This window comes from Pocillopora damicornis, chromosome 1 (assembly GCF_964200805.1).
Source record: "Pocillopora damicornis chromosome 1, jaPocDami1.2, whole genome shotgun sequence".
NCBI lineage: Eukaryota > Metazoa > Cnidaria > Anthozoa > Scleractinia > Pocilloporidae > Pocillopora > Pocillopora damicornis.
Genome location: NC_142670.1, coordinates 37,905,517 through 37,927,989, shown reverse-complemented (window position 1 = coordinate 37,927,989; position 22,473 = coordinate 37,905,517). Strand labels below are relative to the sequence as shown.

At 37.9% G+C, this 22,473-nt stretch overlaps 2 protein-coding genes and 3 non-coding genes across 11 annotated transcripts; 4 read left to right on the top strand and 1 right to left on the bottom strand.

The window, feature by feature from the left end:
• Positions 1-577: 577 nt before the first annotated feature.
• On the bottom strand, positions 578-11,811 carry LOC113674353 (alpha-1A adrenergic receptor). Of its 7 annotated transcripts, none has more exons than XM_089210551.1 (4): positions 11,637-11,811; positions 6,609-6,719; positions 3,643-4,253; positions 578-2,666 (listed from the first exon to the last, which is right to left on the bottom strand). In XM_089210551.1, the coding sequence occupies exons 3-4, from the start codon at positions 4,172-4,174 to the stop codon at positions 2,191-2,193; spliced, it is 1,008 nt and encodes a 335-aa protein (XP_089066677.1). In that variant the 5' UTR covers positions 4,175-4,253; positions 6,609-6,719; positions 11,637-11,811; the 3' UTR covers positions 578-2,190. The 7 variants fall into 7 exon arrangements, with proteins under 7 accessions (XP_089066677.1, XP_089066669.1, XP_089066689.1 ...); XM_089210543.1 differs by lacking the exon at positions 11,637-11,811 and adding an exon at positions 10,146-10,255; XM_089210563.1 differs by lacking the exon at positions 11,637-11,811 and adding an exon at positions 7,146-7,207.
• Positions 11,812-19,242: 7,431 nt separating this feature from the next.
• Positions 19,243-22,345, top strand: LOC113674356 (large ribosomal subunit protein uL30). Its single transcript, XM_027190835.2, has 5 exons — positions 19,243-19,271; positions 19,662-19,761; positions 20,436-20,602; positions 21,095-21,232; positions 21,948-22,345. The coding sequence occupies exons 1-5, from the start codon at positions 19,261-19,263 to the stop codon at positions 22,264-22,266; spliced, it is 735 nt and encodes a 244-aa protein (XP_027046636.2). The 5' UTR covers positions 19,243-19,260; the 3' UTR covers positions 22,267-22,345.
• LOC113674387 (small nucleolar RNA SNORA73 family) lies at positions 20,071-20,311 on the top strand. Its single transcript, XR_003446512.2, has one exon. It is a non-coding gene; the product is annotated as a small nucleolar RNA SNORA73 family (small nucleolar RNA).
• Positions 20,701-20,943, top strand: LOC113674389 (small nucleolar RNA SNORA73 family). The gene has a single exon (XR_003446514.2). It is a non-coding gene; the product is annotated as a small nucleolar RNA SNORA73 family (small nucleolar RNA).
• LOC113674388 (small nucleolar RNA SNORA73 family) lies at positions 21,321-21,560 on the top strand. The gene has a single exon (XR_003446513.2). It is a non-coding gene; the product is annotated as a small nucleolar RNA SNORA73 family (small nucleolar RNA).
• Positions 22,346-22,473: the final 128 nt, after the last annotated feature.

Sequence of the window (22,473 nt, the reverse complement as noted above, 5' to 3'; positions counted from 1 at the left end):
ACGGTGACTAGCATCGCACTTCATCTTACAATATCACCCTTGAATCGAACATTGAGGTCACGAAGAAGAGAGGAAATAATTACCATCTGAGGAAGTTCTGTCGTTAAACACATTGTCCTTGTCAGCACCTTAAGAAATGCATTATGAACAGTATGGAGAATATGCACACTGATGTTAGGGTGTAGAAGTTAAACATATTAGTCAGTATTGGTACAATGTAACACTTGAGAAATGCAAGACACCCTTACGCAAGGACACTGAACTTTGGAGTTCCATTCCATTTGACAAATGACAAAAATTTTTTTTTTCACAGAGAAAATACCCTTTAATTTTAACAAGCCCCTTTAATTGATTGTACAACAGAAAGAAAACAGATCAATGACAGTTGAAGGCAAAATATCTGTGATCATAACCCACCCATTAGTTTTCGCGCGATTCTATTGGTACTTTACATCACGTGGTACAGAATCACCGGACAATTGCCATGCAATAACCTTCGTTTGCGTCAATATTTGTCCTCAGATTATTCCGTCGAAAACGAAAAAAGTCACGATCGAGAAAAAGGCAGGCCCAAGAGTTTCACTTTTTTATCTTTATTACTTAACATGGAAGACAAACAAACTCGTTTCTAAAAACCAGTGGCAGTGACATTAAAAAGGTAATCTCCGAAGCTACTTCGAAAAGTAATACATAGATTTAGCCAAGCCTAAACGCGGAGCTCGCATTTTTTTCCCGTACGTCTCAAGGGTACAACGCCTTGCCCCGGCCAGGACTAGAGCCCGGGTCGTCCGACTTCGGGTCTGATTAGAGCTCCGCTATAATAAATTAAACAAAACTTGCTGTCGACACGTGATAGGGAGTGGATGGATTATAAAATGAATAAACCCCTTCTGGGTTGTTGGTATGTCAGCTGATAATGTCCTTGGTTGAGAGATTGTCCTCAAAATTTCACGTTTGCCCTCGAAGCTTCGCTTCTCGTCCAAATATTCCTTTTTTTGGATAATATTTCAGCCGCGGACATTATTAACCGACATACAAGGCGCCTGAAGGGGTTATTTACTAAATACCTATAGATAAATAAAGTAATAACACTTTCTGCAGACCCTTCTAAGGACTTCTACCAATACCAATCTCGATTCTCGAGCAATAAATAAAGAACTGACATGCAAATATACGATTTATCCAATCAAGTAATACAAAGGTGAACAAGATGCAAAAATTTGGATTAATTTGATGCCATTCTGAAGACATATTTCAGGATATTAAAGGAGTGACTGACTTCTTTCCTTAACTCTTAACTCTATATTGTCTGAAACACGAAACAGGGCGGCTGAAGCTAAAACGAGAAGAATCACTCCTTAGTCCTGAAGTATTTTACTGGAATAGCTAGTGCTGATCCCCTTAAAAACTGAGCTCTTTCTTGAAACCTTTCCTCGCAAGTCAACAAAACTCAACAGTCAATATGGTGCAGTGTAAATGGTGTATAACGCACCTGTTCATGAAGAATACTGCGATATGACAAACGCTGTTCTTCACGAAACGAGGAGAAGACAGACTAAAAAGAAGTGCTTCACTCAAATTTTCACAATTCTTCTGCTATTCCACTTTATATTAAGAAAATTAAATATTTTACCACAGTTGGAAGTAACATCGCAATCTGACTGACCAATTTGTGAATTCACAATAGTTTGACCTCTGTAATGACGAATATCAATGTCGATAATCGTACAGGCCACTCCAAACAGACTCTCTGAAGGAAAGGCTATTTTTTGTCACTGTTTCTACTTGTAGTGTTTTCTAGTTGTTGTTCTTTTTATTTTTAGCGGTGATTAGCTTCTCTTGTCGTTTGTTCTGATGTTAATTTAATTCACGATCTGATATCTGCTTCATTTATGTATTCCGCACAGTTCCTTGTGGTTATTGCTTTTATTAAAGTTGTTCTTTGCGCGTTACTCCACTAATTTGTCTCTGTATTGTTGCTGTTTAAAATGTTGTCAGGATAACAGCTAGTTGTTGATGGCTTTTTTTTCTGCTGCTGCTCAATAATTGTCGCTCTTTATTTGCTAAAGATGTTGACAAGTATCCCACTGTTGTTAGTTTTTCTTGTTGTTGTTGTTGTTGTTACTCTTCATCATCGTCATCATTTTCCGCTTCCTCTTCTATTTTTTATGATACTAGTAAAAATTTTATTTACACAGAACTCATATGCGTAGAGTTTTCTGTCCCACAGCGCGAAAAGCGATCTTCTTTGAAAAACATCCAAAACCTTCCACGAAAACAGAAAGAAAGTCGCTTCAACACAAGTCTCCTCAACTGTTTATCGACGCAGGTATAAACCACAGGATTTAAAACAGCGTTTAGATACGCCAGCCACTTTGTGACACTCGCTCCGGTAGGGTTCAACGTATAAAACGCAAAACAAACGCTCACAATGATGAATGGCGTCCAGCAGCACAGAAAACTTCCAATCACAAAGGCAACAGTCTTAGCAGCTTTGAGGTGTCTCTTTATCTCTTTATGCCAGTGGTGATGGTTATTTGCTTCTTCCTCTCTGCGGGTCAGGCCACGTGTGTGTCGCATAGCAACGCGAAACATACTTCCGTAAGCTGCAATGATTATTAGTAGGGGAAGGAGGAAACTTGCAAACATGACAAATATGGCGTAACCTGGATAGGAAAGATACGCATCATCGTTAACCAATTATCCTATCGTCTAGTCCTCCATTCATTTAGTCGTCTGGTAGTTTAGTCGCTCAGGCTTATGGGAGTCCAGCATATCTGCTAACTAATCGTCCAGTATTTAAATCGTCTAAAGGCTGGTTTTCGTACATCGGGAGAATCTTAGACGATCAGCTATTCACCGTTTACCGATCGTCTCAGATTTCGCCGAGGTTTTGGTAAATCGTCAGACGTTTCTCTCCTTGAATTGCAGACGACACTTTATTTGCGACTCGGGAGTACTGGAGCCAAGCAATTAGGAGATAGTTCGCGAGCATAGCGAGTTAGTTATCACCGACATCCCCGAAGGTACTGAAAATTAGGTGTTTTCATATATCTGTAATGATGGCAGATCATCCGAGAAATCTGGGACGCTTTAGGAAATTAGAAACGCTCCTGACTTTCCCGATCTGTCGCCGACAATCCCAGACAATTGGGGATGTCTATAATTTGGAGTTTTAATTTATTGGAAAAATCTGAGAGGTTGGAGAACAGTGAAATCCCTAAATGGTTAAGAATATATGAAAGTCAGTGAAATCCCAGTGAAAGTCAGTGAAATCCCTGTCGACCATGCATGTGGGAATTTCCCGACATACGAAAAACAGCCTTAAACCTTTGTAAACCCGTGCACAGAGTTTAAGGCTCTTATTCTTTCAATCGACATTTGTGTTCATTCGCGTCTTTGACCCTTTAACTCCCATGAGTGACCAAGATAGAATTTCTCCTTACAATATCAATACAGTATCAACTAGATATCAACCAAATATCAATTTGGGGATAATTAGTTGATCCAATACTAAATTCTCTGAACTAACATTATGAGAATCACAGTGTGGTTGACAGTAAGGAGAATTACAGGTTTTAAAGGAGAAGAAGATGACGACGAAAAGAGAAAGAAAAAAACAAATAGAGCGCTTGCACTTACCACCTTTAAATTCTCTGAGTAGTTTTACCAACAAGGCAACAGTCATTGAGTAGACCCAAATTCCTCCAATTATGTGCATCGCCCTTCGTGTAGTTATCGTCTCTACGTACGAGTAGGGCCTGGAAACTGCTATATAACGGTCCACACTGATTGACGTCAAACTCAGAATGGAGGCTGTTCCACACATGATGTCCACGTGTCTCCAAATCGTGACAAATGTCTCGCCGAGATAAAGAATCGCTGACTTGCTGCCGTACAGCAGAAAAATCAGCCAAATAGGCATACTTATAACTGTAATGAAGATATCTGCCAGGCATAGATTAATAATGAAATACCGCGTTATCCGCCTAGCAGAGCGCTGTTTATAAACAGCTAAACAGACGAAAGTATTTGCTATGAAGGCGCCTATAATCAGAAGGCAGATTAGTGAGGCGCTCACGAAAGATGCCACAGTCCTTAATAGAACAGGCTCCAGAGGCTCGGTTCCCAAGTCGGTGGTGACGTTGGAAGTGTTAGAGACAGAACGTTCCATGTCAAAGACTCTGTTGATTTCTTTGTGCAGTTTGTCTTCACTGGGGAGGCAATCCGGTAATTTCGCTCCTCGGCAAATACTGAAAGCATGAAAATGAATTGTAAATTGTTTGATTAGACGGCGACCGATCAAAAGTTACTCCTTGAATAAGCTCATAAGACAATTCCGGGGAAAAAAATACCAATTTGGTATTATTGTCAGGAAAACGATATTTCCAATGCGAGGAAACTCTTCCAGCATCGCCCCAGCGGCGGCAAATTCGCTACCGGACGAGGGGATCCTTGATACCACCTACATAGAAGTTTTTAGGTTCATCAAACGAAACCTTAGTTGAATTTTTCTACTAAACTATGTTTGAGCTGATAGACGAAGATATCACGTCGGCCAATCACAACATGAGATTTCCATTAGTTAAAACTATTACAACTCATGGCTTTATCTAAGAATTTGTAAAATGGATTTAAAATGTATTTAATTTATTTGATGTTTCGTGAACGACTGTGACGAATTTAATTTCGGGAGGTAACTGCACTATCTTACTCTAGGAGAGAGGTCATATCCTTTTAAGTCTCCTAAACTGAACCATGGCTGGTTAAATCTATTGCATTTAAGGTCGATGAAAATTAAACTTTTATGCCTGAAACCTTGGTCTTGTTGCTATAGAAGTCAACCTGTTTTCGACCAAGGTTGGAATAACTTTGATAAACAAAACTGATAAAAGAAGTCATCTCATTACGTAACTCCGAGAGCAGCTCGACTTTGTATAAGATTAACCCCACTGATAAAACCGAGCAAAGTCGTTTATTTTACTTCAAAGACCCGATTATTATTTTCAATGGTCTTTTCTTCCATAAATATGAAACGATAAGCGCCAAGACGAGGAAAATCAATTGGTAAGTTTAGGTTACATATTGCAACCAGATTAGAAATACAACTTCATGATAACCCGTGCATCAAATCAACTTATGATGAAAACACGCAAATCATTGTTGTAGAAACGGTTTCCGCTCTAAGGCTCTGCATTATTTCTCGCCATTGAATCACGAAATGACAGCTGTCTGTGATACACACTTATGGGACCCCTACCGCACTACTGCGCTTTTTACCTGTAGGAGTCTCTCTTGTCTCGAACAAAGCAAACCAAAATATTCCAACGCACTCTCGCGTATTCCTTTTAAATATTCGCCTTCACTGTCCATATTGCTGTGCTATTATTTAAAAACACATATCTTTTGATACTTTCTCGTCTGTTGTCCATTCAAGAACAACCCAAAACGTTAATGGAATCTGGCAGAAGCCTCCGTCATGCTTGTTTACACCAGTAACGGCCCGAGTTCTTTGTAGAACCGCTTTCGAAAAACTCCTTTTCCATCAACGTTTTCGGGATGGATGATATGGAAAAATGCATCGAAAATGTGCTTTCGATACCGTACATGTGGATAGGGTTCGAAACCGAATGATAAACAGACAAACAGTCAGTTTGTAACAACTTATGTGTAATCAGTTGATGATAAGAAATCGCTTAATTCAAAATAATTGAGACATCTAAATGAAGTAAGTGCACAGAATTGCTCTCCACACATTAATTAAGCACTTGAAATCATACTAGCAGTCTACAATTTGCAGCTTTCTGTGAAATTACTTTTCTTCTGACAGCGTCGTTTCAGTACACTCGCTTCGTGATCATCAAAACAATAGTGTGATAGTGTAGGTGAAAAATTTTTTTAGAGCATTGGTATAGATTACAGCCAGAATTAAGGCTCAAGTAAATAAGATCATGCCCTCAAGGCTGTAATTTACTTTCAATTAGAGCAAACATTAAAGCCGTAAAGAGTCTGGAAAACCTGACTAATTTGCAAGCCATGCCTGGTTTACCTCAAAATCTCGAGCATTAACGCTATTAGCCTTTTGTTGATACTTGTAAAGAATATGTTTTCTATAGAAACATCATCATTGAGAAAACGGCACGCGATCACGGAACAGACTTCTGAGCCAGTTTGCAGAACAAGTGATTATGTTATCTCTTTAACAAAGCTATTAATCAGGCGTAAGACTGAGATAAAGAAGGAATTCAAGTTATCAAGAATTTATTCAAGTTACGAAAGAAGATGGCCTTAAATTCCTGTTATTTTTGTTTAGTGAGTCAGTGCTGGGGATAAATTTCCACCTTGAAATCGTTGTGTTACTATTCATAAAATACATGAGCTGGTTTAGAATTCTTTCAATACTGAGTAGAAGACGTGGCTGGATAGCAACTAATAAGCCTCTGCCTGTAAAAAATGCTTTTTAGGCTCTTCAAAATGCCAAAGATTACTCTTCCTTATTACACTGGATACTTTAACACTCCGTGAAGTAAAACATTCTACTAATTTCGCTACAGCGGCACAGATGTAGACATGTTTCATAAACAATTTGAGTCGATACGCTCACTTACCTTTCGATGCACGTTTCTCCTATCGAAAGCGCAAAACCTAATGTTAGTCTACGGACGGATTTTCTCGTCAGCCGCTTCGGTTAATGGGCTTCGTGCAGTCACTAATTTTATCTGTAACACGAAAGATAGGCTGACTTGTTAGATATCCCGCTGAGCATGATATCCGTAGGTAAATAATCTGTTTTTGAAGGTCTGACCTCAAGGAGAGATTTTGAAACTGAAAGGTTGAAATGATGCGGAAACTAGCCTTTTCATCCCCAGGGGCTTGTTTTGCAAACTATCATAAAAGAATCTTTAAACTATTTATAGAGGTAAAAGACAATCGACTAATGAAGATAATGGTAAGCTGAACTTGTGAATTATAGGGTCGTTTGATTTATAGTTTTTTAGTCTGTCATAACTTGCAAATTCTGTTGAAAAATAAATCTCTACTGGATACGGTCTGAAACAACAGGAATTGCGAGAGAAGTTGTGGTGACTGGCCCAAATTAGTTTCGTCGCGTTTACGTCAAAGTATGTATGTATCTAAATGCATACCCTGAAAAAATACCTGGGAGAACTTGCCCCTTGGTACGAGTTAGAAAAAGCTTCTTCTTTGCTTCCTGCAGCCGGCATAAAAAAAACTGTTGCGAATATTGAATATTCAGAAGGGTGGAAACATTGACCTGTTTTAGGTAATGGAAATATCATGACAAGTGTCATCCCTACTGTTACTTGTTTCATAATAAAGTGTGAGCCACGAATCAAAGAGGAACTAGTGCACCCTATGTCGCTGTTGTGTCAAAGTCTTACAATACTGAAGATGAAATTTTAATTATCGTACAGACTTTGGAAAAATGAAAGAAAAAAAAAACAACAAAGAAACACAAACAGATGCCAGATTTCAGAAAATCGCCTCCAATACTTATTTGTATCTCATAAATAACAACTTATTTTGATACACGCATTTCGATGTTATAATTCAGAATGCCTTGTCCTTTAAGAGCTAGAAAAGCATTCATATTTTCAAGACTGTCATTAGGCCAGACTTCTTTAGAGAGCAAGAGATCTGTAGCAGAGTCAGACTGGGATAAATAATATCCAGCTGAAAAAAAGTGGTCTCAACAAAGGAGCATACGAAATTAGCGAGACTTGAACGCCCCGCTATGTTCCAAAAACATTTTTTGACATTATTGAGGTTGAAAGTGCACCAGGCTTTACAGACGTAAACATTTCAGTTTCAAATCAAAATATCTTGAGCTGCCTCACATTTAATTCATAGGTAGTTTTCTTCCTTAATTTTAAGTCACTTTTTTCCATCTTTCTACCCTCTCTTTTTTGCAGCTCTCCCCCCAATGACCTCATTAAAATTTTAAATAATTTGACTTGTCGTAAAGTTCAACCTGCTACTCGAGGCACCGAGATCTTGAAGGTATTCGCCGCGTCTTGCAGCAAGACGTACCCATGTTGCAAATTATTCATAGCGGATGATCTCATTGTAAGTTGACAGATTATCTTTCCTTACACAATTAATACGCTTTCCGCCTTGTTCCAAATCTGACATTTGGGCCACAGACAATCAACGAAAAACGATCTCTAACTTCGCATCCTGCTTTAGTATTCCTATACAAAGATCTAATACTAGATTTAGGATTATATTTTTCCTCGCTATTAATCTTGTTTTCCGCCTTTTGATTGGGATGAAGAAGGGTGTAAAAAGGCCCAACCTTTGGCTCAACCCAAATTAGCTTACGTGGGAGGCGAAGATTTAAAATGAAGCGATCGAGCACATTATTTAGGCTTAGCTCTAATGCTATTATTTCGCAGAATTTCCTGGGTTACCCTTCACTGTTTATTTTGTGGTTTCGATGTCACTTTTTGGCAAATGAGAAGAGTGATAGGTCCTCGAGCCATGTCAGATTTTTAAGGAAAACATCGAAAATAAAAACAGATCCTCAAAGCTGAAACTGGCCAACCTCGGCGGAACATCAAATATACTGAGAAATTCAAAATGACACATGACGTAACTTACCGGAAAAGACAGAAAAAAAAAACAAAAAAAAAAACAAGTTCTTCATTCACGAAGGAAAACTGGGCGAATATGAATTTCCTTTTTTTTCTTGTAACACTGTGAACTGCACTGAAATTCCTGTTATTATGTAACGTTCTTGGGTCGCCATTTCGAGCAATTCTACTTTTTTTGTTTTGCAGTTTCCAGGTCCTTTGTAACGATGTATTATAGATGGACAGCTTTTATTCAATATCTCACGCGGGCCATTTCCTGATTTTTAAGAAAAACACGGACAATGGAAACAGCTCTTCAAAGCTTTAAAGAACATTCAGATCAAAGTTGTTTTCATTCTCGTGCTGATTCTTACTGAGCCAATGGTAATGAGTTTTCCTTCTTTTGCCGGCGACTATTCAATATAGCATTCTGATATGTTCATGTACTTTAAACCAGTTCTAGCAATTCATCTATTATTTAAAAATCTTAATTCATTTTCGTTTTCCATAAGATATTAAGACATTATCCCATTTAATACATTAGATGTGTACCTTTGCAGTAAACAACTATCTTTGCCATCCATCTAGGGAGCTAGATTTGTTATGAGTCAGTACAGGATGTGGCTTATTTCAGTCTTTCCTTGCTTACAGATTTCTCAGATGGCATCAGCGGTAAATACTAGATCACGGAATTATTAATCTCCATGCATTAAGCCGAAGAAACACAATACCACTTAGAAATTGCTGGTGAAAGACTAATCACTCGCAGTTCGGCGCGCATCAAAGTCGCATTATTTCAATTATATCTTTGAGTTTTCGACCCCCTCTCTGATTTGCGTGGCTTTTGATCAATTATTTTCGTATACTTCGCGGATCATTTCCCTTGATTCAAAATTTGATTGAGCTTTGTGTTGAAGGACAGAATCTCCGTTACTGCGTAGAAAAACATAACACGCCATCGTAACGACACGGTAAACTTCCAAACTGAAATCGAAGTTCCAATCGATGGAACCCAATCCGCACGGACAGCTGTTTTGACGTGGCTGGGTCTCAGGATCACGGTGCGACAGCAAGAAATAGAGAAGCGACCGGCGAGAGAGCACAAGAATTTTCCTTAAAAATTAAAAAAACTTCATTTCCAAGCAGCGTAAATTATAGAATTTTTAGCTTTCTGCTTCAAATTGAACGAGTTGGGGAAAATTAGGAGCTGTATTAGTTGCGATAATTGCCTCCAGAGGTCAGCTAATCAAAATTACGGCAAGCCAATATTGAACTACCCTCCCGTATCAGGCCTCCATTTCAAAAATTTAATCCAGACTGAGTTTATCGACGTGTAGCTACAAAGAATATTGTTTGAGAAGCACTCAATGAGTTATAAGGTGATACGGTCCATTGGCTGTATAAACTCTTTGGAAGAAAGAAAGACTTTCTCTTTGCGCAGTTGAAGTCAATGCACATGCAATTTAGGAGAAAGATAAACCCGTTTAAATGACTACGCAATGAAAAAGGAAGAAGGTTTTCTTTTTTTTCGTGCCTCACAAAACGATCTCTTACCCGCGCTGGTGTCGATGTTTTAGCTTCTATTGAAACTGACTGCACGTGAACCAGAATGAAATATCCACTGTTTTTGCCGGCTGCTTGAAGTCCCCTTAATTTGTTGTGGGCTCAAAAGTATTGAAAAATATATCTTTTCCTTTTAATTTCCTTTTGACAAATTTCCTATGACGACTTTAAAATCATTCTAAGAATATTGCTTTTTCTATACCACAAATGAAGCAAGAAATCAATTCCCCCAAGGCGTTCAAACTTTATTTGAATTACAAAAGTTTCGATAATTTTTTTGCAGCACTGTGGGCGCTCGGAAGTTTTTCTTTCGATTTATAAATACAATTTATGTCGCTGTGAATTAGGGACCTTAATTTTTTATCGTTACTGTACTAAAGCGCTTTCTTTGTAGACTATAAGTTTGCTATTTCTTTGGTTTTTCCGCTTTTATGTAAAATAATATCAATTCCTCTTTTCCACTTTTGACAACAGACTGTTAGTTCGCTACGACAATCGTTAAAAGTAAATAAGACCATAAATTTTACCGGAGGCGTTCAAATGAGCCGTAACTTCAGAAAGTATCGTAGGTCAGTACTCTTCAACTTGAGAGTATCAGTTTTGAAAAAATTCACTGTCTGTGTCATGCTGATAAGGACCATTGTACGCTATTGTTTTGAAGAGGAAGGCTACAAACTTTAAAATGTGCCCTAAGCTTTAACATGCCCCCTATTTCCCGGATCCAAACAAATTCCCCACCAAAAGGAAACCGCGAGTTCAGAGAACAAGTCTCAAATTAGGAAAAGACCTTCAGGTTATCCATAATCTTTTGCAAGCTGCAGTGCTACCATAGCAACCTCGACCTTGTTAGATTTTCTCACTGTAAAATATGAAATTTCAGTTCGCGATAGTCGCGGCCTTTGTTGTGTGAATTAAAATCTCCTGACAGTATCTCGCAATCTTCTGTCATGCAGTCAAAGCATTAATTGATTCATAAATTTAAATAACTGAATATAGATAAATAAGCGATTTGAGGTGGTTCTTTAAAAATTCCTGAGTTTTAAGATCTTAAAATGTCGTTTAAAGAAAAAGCGCCACTTAATAAATCTCATTTAAAACTTTAAAATCTTCAAAATTCTTCGATAATGACTGCGAATTCAGTTTGAAATATATGGATGGTAGTTTTACCAACAAATTTTTATCGATGTGTTCCATAGGCCAATACTCGGCTTCCCAACACTATTTCCCTTGATAAGGACAAGTTTTTATATGGCTTCTTAATAGACTACATAATATGTCACTTCACAACAAGATTTAAACGTTAAGGCATGAGTGAGTCCTCTCTCAGTCAAGTTATGAGCCGACGTCACCCTAGTGAATCGAATGAAAATCTCGCCCGCGTATATTTCCCGAAACTAACATCACCTTTGGCGGGCCAAGATAAAGCTGCCTAATTTTCTTTCAAAATATCATAACTGAATTTTGAATTTTAACATGACTTACATGAAAAGAAACAGGAGTGCTTGAAGTCCAGCTCTCGTGCATAACACAGGTTCAGTAGATTAAAATGTCGCTTACTGTCGACTCTCATCCGCTCTTTGATCTCGCCGCTCACGGAAATGTGCCAACAGACTCCTATCTCACAGGAGGTTGGCTACAAATGCTTTGTGGCTGTAGACTTCACCGGAGTAGTGATTAATTTTAAAAGGAAAAATGATGAGAGAAAGATTAAAAACGAAAAAAAAAAGGAAAACAGACAAACAAACAGTCAAATCAACAAAAAAAACCGTATGAGCATCCTAGAAAATATATAAAATTATATGTAAAATTAATGTACAATTATCAGCATCAATTATCAGCAGACTTCGCAGATGCTGCTAGTTCTGAGATTTCATCACGGAGGAAAAAAAAAGGAAGGAAAGAAATGAATAATAACACACTATTAAAAGACAAACAAAGATATAAGCCGTTAAGAAAAACTGCCGAAACTGCAACATCTCCCGCCTTGTTTTGAAGTTAAGGTAGCAATTTTCCGAAGGAATGGGATCCGATGAAACCGCGGCTCAAAACTGGGCTTTCTGACAGTGTTCAGGTTAGCTTCTAAGAAATGAATTCATTTTCGAAAGCACTGAAGAATAATGTATTACTCCAGGAGCCAGAAACGAGCCTAATGAGGTGTTTGTCAAAAACGTTGGCTGGAACAAATTCAATATATGGACAAAAGGATGTAAATGTGATCAAAACAGAGTGACAAAAACCTGTCGAATCATAGCTAGCGATTACTACTGAATGAAATTAAATTGTTTTTCAACTCAATCACATCGATCCAGACATGAAGTGGATCCTACAATTTGACTCGATTCAGATATCAAGTGCATCCTTTGAAATGACCTAACTTAAATATAAGCATGCTACGCATCCAAGAATTATTATTTTTGGATGGGTGGGTTGAGATGGAACTTTTTAAAACATTCCGAAGAAACAGTATCGTTCGGTGGAGAGCAAAAAAGAAATCCTTCCAATTTATCTGAAAATAAACTCAGACATAGGTGTTTTGTTGTCTAGTGTCACCGGTTTCTGGTTTCTGAATAAGTGAGCAAAAATTAAACTGCATTGGTGCTACACTCACTATAGTCTCCTTGGCAGCTGTTACCTGTTAGGTCTCGTCACTCAAAGCGTTCTCTACCCACCATTTAGTGCCAGACTCTGATAAACCTCTCCCGGAATTGTTTTAAATCTTCCCGCGGGCGGAAAAGCACGAGAATAATAAGCGCCTGGTCACAAGCTAAGACTATTCTTACTACCGTTCCTTCATCGCACACAAAATTAAAATTATTCAATTATTGCTAGCTGCCAAAAAAATATTCCTCCATAATTTTGCTGTGGAAAGAAAACCGAAACTCTCTTTTATCTCCAGTAGTCTCAAGTCAAAGATTTTTTGCGTTCTCCGTTCGTCGAACAATTGGAAATGTATTGAACGAAGATAAAAGTGTCGCTCCTTGTTGGGCTGTTGCGTGCCTATCTGGACTTTACTCCCAAATGCAATGCTTGGAATACGAAATGAAGCATTGGTTGTTTACGAGGAATTGACACGTGATGGGGTGAAGTCCAAGGAATTTTAAAGAGAATTTGATTAATAAGAAACGCCAAAGCACGTAAGCACTGCGTGGAAAATTGACTAATAGTAGCATTTTGTTCCATGAGAAATTTTTTAGAGGGGCTTGATTATGTAATAAAAATTTAAGATGTTGGGCGCAAAATAACATTTTTTTGGAGAAATGCCGTTTAAAAACAACATGAAGATTCATAGGGAACTTCTAAAAGCATGGAAACGGGTATCGAACATGACAGTCGAATCAGAAAGTAAATATAGCTCGATCTTTTCAACCTTCACTGAAAGAGCAATCAAAAGCAAAAACCAGGTTATCGATCAAATAAGGTCATATGTATGACTTGAATCGGCAAACTACCCCTTCCAAAATAAACGCTCTAGTTACAATGCCGTGTTAGGCCTTTAGCTGACGGAGGTTAAGTAGTGAGAAAAGGGGCGGTACACAAAACGCGTTTTAATTTCTGAACGATAGAAAAATTTCCTTAACCCTGACAAATAATGGCGATGAAGTTCTCACGAAGGACGTAAACCTCGATAGATGAGCTCACAATTCTTTCTAAATTTCATTTTTTGTGTGTGTCAATGTTGAGTTGTTTCCTTAGCAACATTTTGCGTCACCCTAATTCCGTGAAATGATTGGCCTGAGGGACAATACTCTGATTGGTGCACCTATGCTCCAATTCTGTAATCTGATTGGTGCGAGATACATATAGCACTTGATACGCCAACATAGAGTTTTTTTGCCATTCTGTAAACATGATAACTCAAAAATTGTGGGATTTTTTACCAAAGCCATTTTCACACACACCCAGCTGAGATTTCCCCCCAAAAAACATGCATGTTTAGGCTAAGGACTATGTCAAAACGTAGTATTTGGCCATGAAAAATGCTTTTTCAACAGTGTCAGTGAAGTTTCAAGAAACATTATTTATGAACAACGCCTCCTTTACATTGCGCAAAAATCCATATCTTTTGATGATATTGTTTTTTTTTTGGCGGCAAGTCATGCCCGGCCGATGTTTTATCTTTTATTTCACACTTACAATGCAGTCTTTTGTCATTCATACGTTGTCCAGTTTTCGTTTTCGATAGAGAGGTGGGAAGGCAAACTTTAGGATACAAACTTCCAACCTGTCTAGTTTCCTTTATTTTTCTTGCACCATATTACGAGATGAAGCAAAAGGGAATAGATTGATTAGTGCTGATTCGCTAACGCATAACTCTATATTGAGGATGTCTGTCACCATACTATAAAAGCACGAAAGTCATATATCCTGGTCATTTCTATCTTTTCGATAAGTACCGTGAAAATCTCACGCAAATATATTTAGTTTAATACTTAAGGTAATTATAAAGAGCCACCAGCAACTTTTTTTACTGCCCCTCTTCCGTTTGCTTTACCAAACACATGACAATCGCAAACACATTTTTGCTAATTGTCCAGAGGGGAAAAACATTAAAATTGCAAATCGCGCTGACTGCACTTACCCAAGTTGCAGTGATCCTTATATGCATTTAAAGAAAAGCCGTTTTAGTTCTTCTTTGAAAAGTTCATCGATCTTCAGTGTTCATCGCAGCCTTAATCAGATAATCCTTTACGTTCATTGGCTGTGAGCTTGAAATCGGACAAACTTCGAAGAAAAACAACTATATACAGATCTATAAACACAGGTAATGTGTGTTTAATGTTATTCAAATGTCTCATGTAATTACGCTTGCGTGCAAGCGATCGCTCCTCTGCTCCTGGACTTTAATTTGGGTGTTTTGTCGTCTTTTGTCATGAGTATGCGATAAAGCTTCAAGATGTATTCATTAGGGGAAGCGAAAGCGCCTTTGTGACCATATGACACCAAGATATAAAATTTGTTAGATCGTTCACTTTAAATACCGTGACTTTTGAAAGACAGTGTAAATTGCGAAATGTTCTGAGTGTCTCTTGGCGCGTAAGATTTAATTTTTGATCGTTTGAAGTTCAAACTTGTTCAAACAATTCTTGCTTGTTAGGGGTTTCTTATAATGATCGTACATCGTATTATTCATTAGCGGTAAAAAAAGTCGGTACCGCTGAGGCGGGAATCAACCATCATTTTTTTCTCTTTTCTAAATTAAACTTTGAAATTTGTTATTAATCCGTGCCGACTTCTCTTGTAAATTCACTCATTAATCCACGTTTTTATTTACTTTGCTCATTATACATGAAAGTCAAAATTGAATGTAGCTTTACTAAAACAAAAAATTACTAGCTCAAATCTTAGCTTTCTGCTTTCGATTTAAAAAGAAATTAATGACATAAACCAATAATCAAGTCTTTCTCAGACACGCCAAGTGAAACGACTAAGTTACCATGGCAACTATGAAAAGAAAAAATGGGCCTTTTTAAAATAAACAATTGTCATGATTTATATGTATAAACTGGCTGATATTCAGTTAAACTCATGCACTCCACCATTTCGCCTTTATGAAATTATCACTTTATAGTTTAAGCTTTGTTCCCTGGCTCATCTATTTGCTTTGATTCATGGTCATAGCTGCTGTCAGTGCTAGCATCAAGGAAACAGTTGACAATTATTCATCGAAGAAGAGTGAAGAGGCTTGGTAATCACTTCCGAATTAGCCAATCAGCCTACGTGAAAAGTACTATTCACCTGTGTGGTATATACTAAACAACGATATCTCAGGGAAACACAAAGTCAACGTAGAGATTTAAATCCTATTAAAATAGACCAGCTCTTTACTTAGAGCCGACAGCCGCTGAACACTGCAAGATACCAGCTAAGCATTTATGTATCTTGGTACTCAGTCTTAGATCGCCAGCGCCCCGGCCTGACTGATGGATGGAGCGAGGCACTGTCAGGGTTTCAATATAACTTATGATCCTTAAACAGCTGCGACGGTAAAGTAGGCGGCTTTGCATAGAAAAGGAGGTACAAGGCGAACCTAAACACGAGAGCCTGCTCACATACGTTGGCCAGAGGTCTTCTAGGTGGCGATGGACTGTTCGTTCCAGTATTATCTAAACCACTATACTGATCACAAGAATTAGTCTTATGCTCTCGAAAAATCAAAACAAGTGTAACCAGTTAAGCATGAGGGACTTGTTAACGAGATATCGTATCGGGTAGATTGTTTTAACAGTGGAACAAAATTGTAGCGAGATAAAGTGCGGGCGAAACGTTCATTACCAACTTACTGTTTATTGTAGGAATTAAACATTTAAAACTGCAGAGGTTTTGAAAGCATTACTTATATATGCATTGTGCAATTAAAAACCAACGTAGCAATTATGGCGACCACATCTGAATGGCTGATTATTTTTCTTGAGTTTTAATTGTTTGGTATATCACACCTATCTAATTGGTGATATTGTGGTTTCGAACAAGGTGATAAAATTCAATTAGCAGCAAAATCATTCTCAAGCTTTGAAGTAGACTGTTAAACTCCACGGAATAAAAGTGATATTTGTGGAATTAACAAAATAGACCATTTGATTGAGCCTATAATCAATTGAATTCATACTCTACATTAACTGAGTAAAAACATATAGCAACTTATTTCTTCTCCAACAGGCTATAATCGAACTACTGAAAAGCAATTATCATTCACTGTCCTTTATATATCCCTGAGACACTCATCAGTCGTTGAGTCCTTAAAAAATCTTTACCGATAACTATCTAATTCGTGATGCAAAATACTGACAATATCAATGATATGATTCACACACCAAACAGATATAAAACACTGCCAAAGGTCAATCTTAGTATAAACTTTGAATCAATGGCATTTATTCAAAGCTTCCTCTTTTAATTGTCAAGTTTTCCCCAGGTAGGTCGTTTCCTTGACCGTGTAGATAGAAAATATGAAAGGTGTTTCCTTAAAAGCTAGCTTATCACAGACAAAAAAAACCACGATATTTGCTAGCTTACTTGTATAGGACTAAAAGGATTCGTCTAGAAACACGTTTTTCTTCTCAAGCAAGTTTGCTTTAGCCTGAGCGTACAGTTGACGAGTTTTCATCGTTGATGTACATGGTGAAGGTATTAGCTTAAAAAAAAAATATTCGCCAAGGAAGACTTGGGAGTGTAAATGCGGTCTTCGTTTGAAACCTTAGGATTACCAACCTTAGGATAAACATTGCTAAAGTGACGCGAATCAACAATTAACATTCAATTTCTTCTGAGAGCAACTTTGAATTGTTTAGTTAACGTATCGGATTGCTCTCAACACTGAAGAGAAAATAAACCTACACGTACAAGCGGACGAGTTTACTGATTAAAAAACCTGAAGCAACTGGTAATGCATCAACGATTAACATGTACCTTACGGCTATTTCTTCCTCATAATTGATCGAGTTACTTTCAAATTCGGCAATGGAAGCTGAAGACATTTTTATTTAAGGTAGTGTATGTACATCTTCAAAGAAATCCCTGCCAATGGGGCCTTAACATCTCTCGAACTCTATTAAGCTAACTTGGTTAGATTATTTTAATTCATTCCGTAGGTATCGAATAACAAAGCTAGAGAGAGTATTATTGAAAACGAGCATTTAAATTGATTTGAGATCACGATTTGAACTTTTTTGTCTGCTCGACTGATATCTACCTGGCAGAAGCACATTGTATTTGTACATATTTGTGATGCTGAGTTAACTAAATAATCTGTGATTTTCCACTCACCTTGGCTAAGAAGAATTCAATTCAAGGCGTATTGTGAAACCGGCGAGTCTAAAACATTGCCTGATGATTACTCTGTTCGAAGCACTGTACTGAAATAATAACAGCCTTTTGATGAATGGTCAAATAAAGATGATTAACGTAAGCTTTTATGGAACAAAAAGGATTCGATAGGCATGACAACGGTCATGAATAGAGCTTCAATTACCGGCGTCAAACCTACAAATGGTAATTAGCAAAGGGCAGCACAATTTAATCCTTTTTTGTTTTCTCTCGCAGTGAAAACATGTTTATTCACCCATTGGTTTTAGGTGTTAGGCCAAGTTGAACGGCTGGCATAAAACAGTAAAAACATTGCTCCTCTTAAGCAATCATGATCATTTGTTCGAAACTCTCGCTTTAAACTCCAGTAGTAATTTTCGTATGCTAGTTACTGGGCCTTTTTCGATATTTTTCTACAGGCGAACAGCAATTAATACAGTATGCATACATTTTTTTTCCATCGGCGTTTCCTTTCTGCGTTGATCTGTTACAGAAATGTATCCTTAAGATCGATCCAAATTTCCAATTACTGTATAACAATTTTTTCCGGCGTTTTTCTTTCCGCTTCAGTCATTTAAAGTTAAGCAATGGGGATGATCTTGTTTTTCTTAATTTGACTGGTCAGGGTTCGTTCCGACAACAGGACACTGACATTTCAGTTTATTGTTAATAATGCCATCGTACCGTTTCGACCAATGTTTCGGGCTGTAGAGTACAGGATGAAAAAACAGAATAGAGCACGCTAATTATTGTCCAGACATGGTCACCTGACCTCTCGAACGATAAGTATAGCAGGGGCGGCGTTAAGCAGTTCTGGACGTTTGATTGTGAATTTAAAGTTCTTTTACTCAAATTTTTTTTCAGTCACATGCCACGATTATGTAGCGAGATCAACAGCTTTACTGCGTCTTCAAGTTTATATAACCATTCGACTACCCTCCGACAGGATATTTGTTTTAGTAATCAGCACTCTATTATGTATACACTCTGTTTGTAATTAACACTTGGGTGCTAAATACATCGACACCTAAACGTGTGTTTGTAGCTTTTGCTCACCGATTTGGATTTGTGGAACAGTTAGTAGCCGATAATGAATGAAGCCTAATTATTATCCAAAGCCTAAAAGAGTAATAACGAGCTCAGTAGTCATTCAAAAATCAATGGATCGCCTGAGAAATAATACCCTCATTCTAACTAGTAACTAGAGACATTTTGTGACGCGTACACGACATCAAAACGTAACTAAGGCTAGGCTACTCGGCCTACATTTCCCATAATGCTCACCCTCTTTCCTGGGGAAGCAATGGCCGATAAGTGAGTGAGAACCAAGGAGCTGATTCTATCCGTTCCATCCGCATTGCTTTTAAACGTCTAAAATCTCAGCTCCATAAAGAAATTTATTTTTATTAATTTCTTTTCCATTTCATTGAGTTATTCTTTTGAGGAAACTAATATAAAGGGCACAATGACAGTCATGACCTTGTCATGTTTGTTACCTCAAACCTCAAACTGGCGTCACACGAAAAATCGCTATTTTGATATTTTGAAGAGTAGGAATTGTGTCGGTTTCATTTTTAAGTGATGTTCCTAGTAAATTACCATTTAATAATGTAGCTCAGATTAGCTTTCAGTCGTGAATTGAATGTTTTACCGTGGTTAAAACGGGCGAATTTTGATTTTCGTTTCTGCTGTTTAATTTCGCAGAGAGAAGGTTCCACGTGTCCCCGAAACTCTCCTCAAGAAGAGGAAGAGTTTAGAACAATTGAAGGCTGCTAGGGCGAAAGCGCAACTAGCGCAGAAAAAGGTTGGTGCAGTTCCTCTTTTTCGTACAATACACTCAACTGTAGTTAAGTTATTGACCGGTTTAAAATGTCCTTCCGTAGCATGTTGAGTAGTGGACCATGCGATTGGCTTTGAGCTGCCATATCTGTTTTTTCGTTTTATTCCAAGCCTTCGCCAAGATACGGCTTTTATATCACACAAAGTGATGAATTTTTCTTTACATTCCTTGAAGTAGTTTGAGTTTGAACAAATTTTAACCATGAAAATTTCTGCTTGCAAGTATAGTATGATCACTTAACACTTTGATATATTTTATTTTGCAAATTTGGATCCAACGTTGGCATCCAGTGGGTTGGCCCTCACTGGCCCTGTCTAAATGGCTTTTGGAGCTGAGTGTCCTTGAGACACGTCACCCTTGATGTATGTTCCTTGCCATGTCGTTGGAGATCAAAACTACCCCTAGTATCTCAGTTTATGGGAACTGGTTTGGTGTAGTACATTGTATATTCCTTGTGCTTCCCAGAGTCACTTTGTGACCTTGACTGGGGTGATAAACCATACAATGGACATTTTAAGTAGAACACAGATGATCCGTTTTTTTTTTTTTTTTTCATGATTTCATTTTATCCACAATTTCTGAGTATCATTGTCATTGAATTGATTGTAATCATTCTCCATTATGTTATTGAATCATAGGTGCGCAGAGAAAAACGCAAGGAAATCTTTAAGAGAGCTGAGAAATATGTGAAAGAATACCGCCAGCAAGAGAAAGATGAGATCCGAATGAAACGCATGGCAAGAAAGCATGCAAACTTCTATGTCCCTGCGGAAGCCAAGCTTGCTTTTGTTGTCCGTATCAGAGGGTAGGTTTTCTTTTTCAGTAACAGTGTATAAGAAGTACAAGGTAGATTTGGGGCATTTTTGCAATGCAGTACTGTGAGTTAGTTTTACAAAGATCTATCCAATGTGACATCCAGTGAGCTGGCCCTTACTGGCTCTGTCTAAATGGCGTTTAGGAGCTGAATGTCCTTGAGGCATATCACCTATGATGTCTGTTCCTTGCCATGTCATTGGAGATTAAAACTACCCCTAGTACCTCACTGTATGTGGGAACTGGTTTGGTGTAGTGCTCTGCATATTCCTTGTGCTTCCCAGAGTCACTATGTGACCTTGACTGGGGGGATAAACCATGCAATGAACAGTTACTAAGGAAGAGTTTCTGTAATTTTTGTGTTATGAAGTGTTTTTTGTTCTTCATTAGGTTGATGTATGGCTAGTGATAATTTGCTAATATGGGATAAGACAATACATTTGCAGTGGGTTTATGCTACTTTTTTTTTTCTTTTTTGCTGCAGTATTAATGGCGTGAGCCCTAAAGTCAGAAAAATCCTTCAGTTGTTCCGTCTGCTTCAGATCCACAATGGTGTTTTTATTAAGCTGAACAAGGCCACTATGAACATGCTGCGAGTCGTGCAACCTTATGTTGCCTATGGGTTGGTACAACTTTTTTTTTTCTTTTTTGGCTGTATGAAGTACATGTACTGTGCATGATTTAGTCATATTTCTTTGTGTAAAGAACATCCAATGTGACATCTAGTGGGTTGGCCCTCACTGGCTCTGTCTGAATGGCTTTTGGAGCTGAGTGTCCTTGAGACACATCACTCATGATGTCTGTTCCTTGCCATGTCGTTGGAGATCAAAACTGCCCACAGTATCTCTTTTGTAGGGAACTGGTTTGGTGTAGTACATTGTATATTCCTTGTGCTTCCCAGAGTCACTTTGTGACCTTGACTGGGGCGATAAACCATACAATGGACATTTAAAATTTTTTTTTTTTTACTATTTATATATATAATTGCTAAGGGTGGTCATTGAAAATATCATAATATCCATACATCATCCAGCAAACAGGTATTGAGAGTACTCAAACTTATCAGGTAAAATTGTTACTGTGATCTAATACTAAATTCTGGTAACTGATTTATAAGGACATTTGTAGCAGCTAGAGGGGAGAATTAACAATCAGATCTTTAAAGTTAGTGTTAGCAGTTGTTTTCTTCTACTGTGTGTTTGTGAACATTGTGTTTATGACAAGCAAGTAACAGTCAAGAAAGTGTTACATGTGAACCTTATAGATCATTACAGATTATACTTGACACATGCCAAAAGCAAGTGTTTTAAAGATCAAATCTATCATTGTTGTTTTAGTTATCCCAATCTGAAGAGTGTGCGTGAGTTGATCTACAAACGTGGTCATGGCAAAATCAGAAAACAGCGCATTGCCATTACAGACAACTCCATCATTGAACAGCAACTTGGAAAGTTTGGCATAATCTGTGTGGAGGACCTCATTCATGAGATCTATTCTGTTGGTGAGCATTTTAAGGAGGCTAACAACTTTCTATGGCCATTCAAGCTCAGCTCTCCAAAGGGTGGTTTCCGTAAGATGACCACACACTTTGTCGAGGGAGGTGATCATGGAAACCGTGAAGACAAGATTAATCAGCTCATTCGCAAGATGAACTAAAGCCCTGTGTAGAATAAAGCGAAATAAAATGATGTTTCCATCAACCTTCTTGAGTAAACTAATAAAATTGTAAAAAATATCTTTGCAATTAGTTTTCTCTGTGAACACCTTATACCATATATCTGCTGGTCTCTTGAGGTTAGTCTTTCTTTCTCCATCAGCCACTCACTGTTAATCCTAGCAGGAGACTCAATGGAAGTTTGTTTT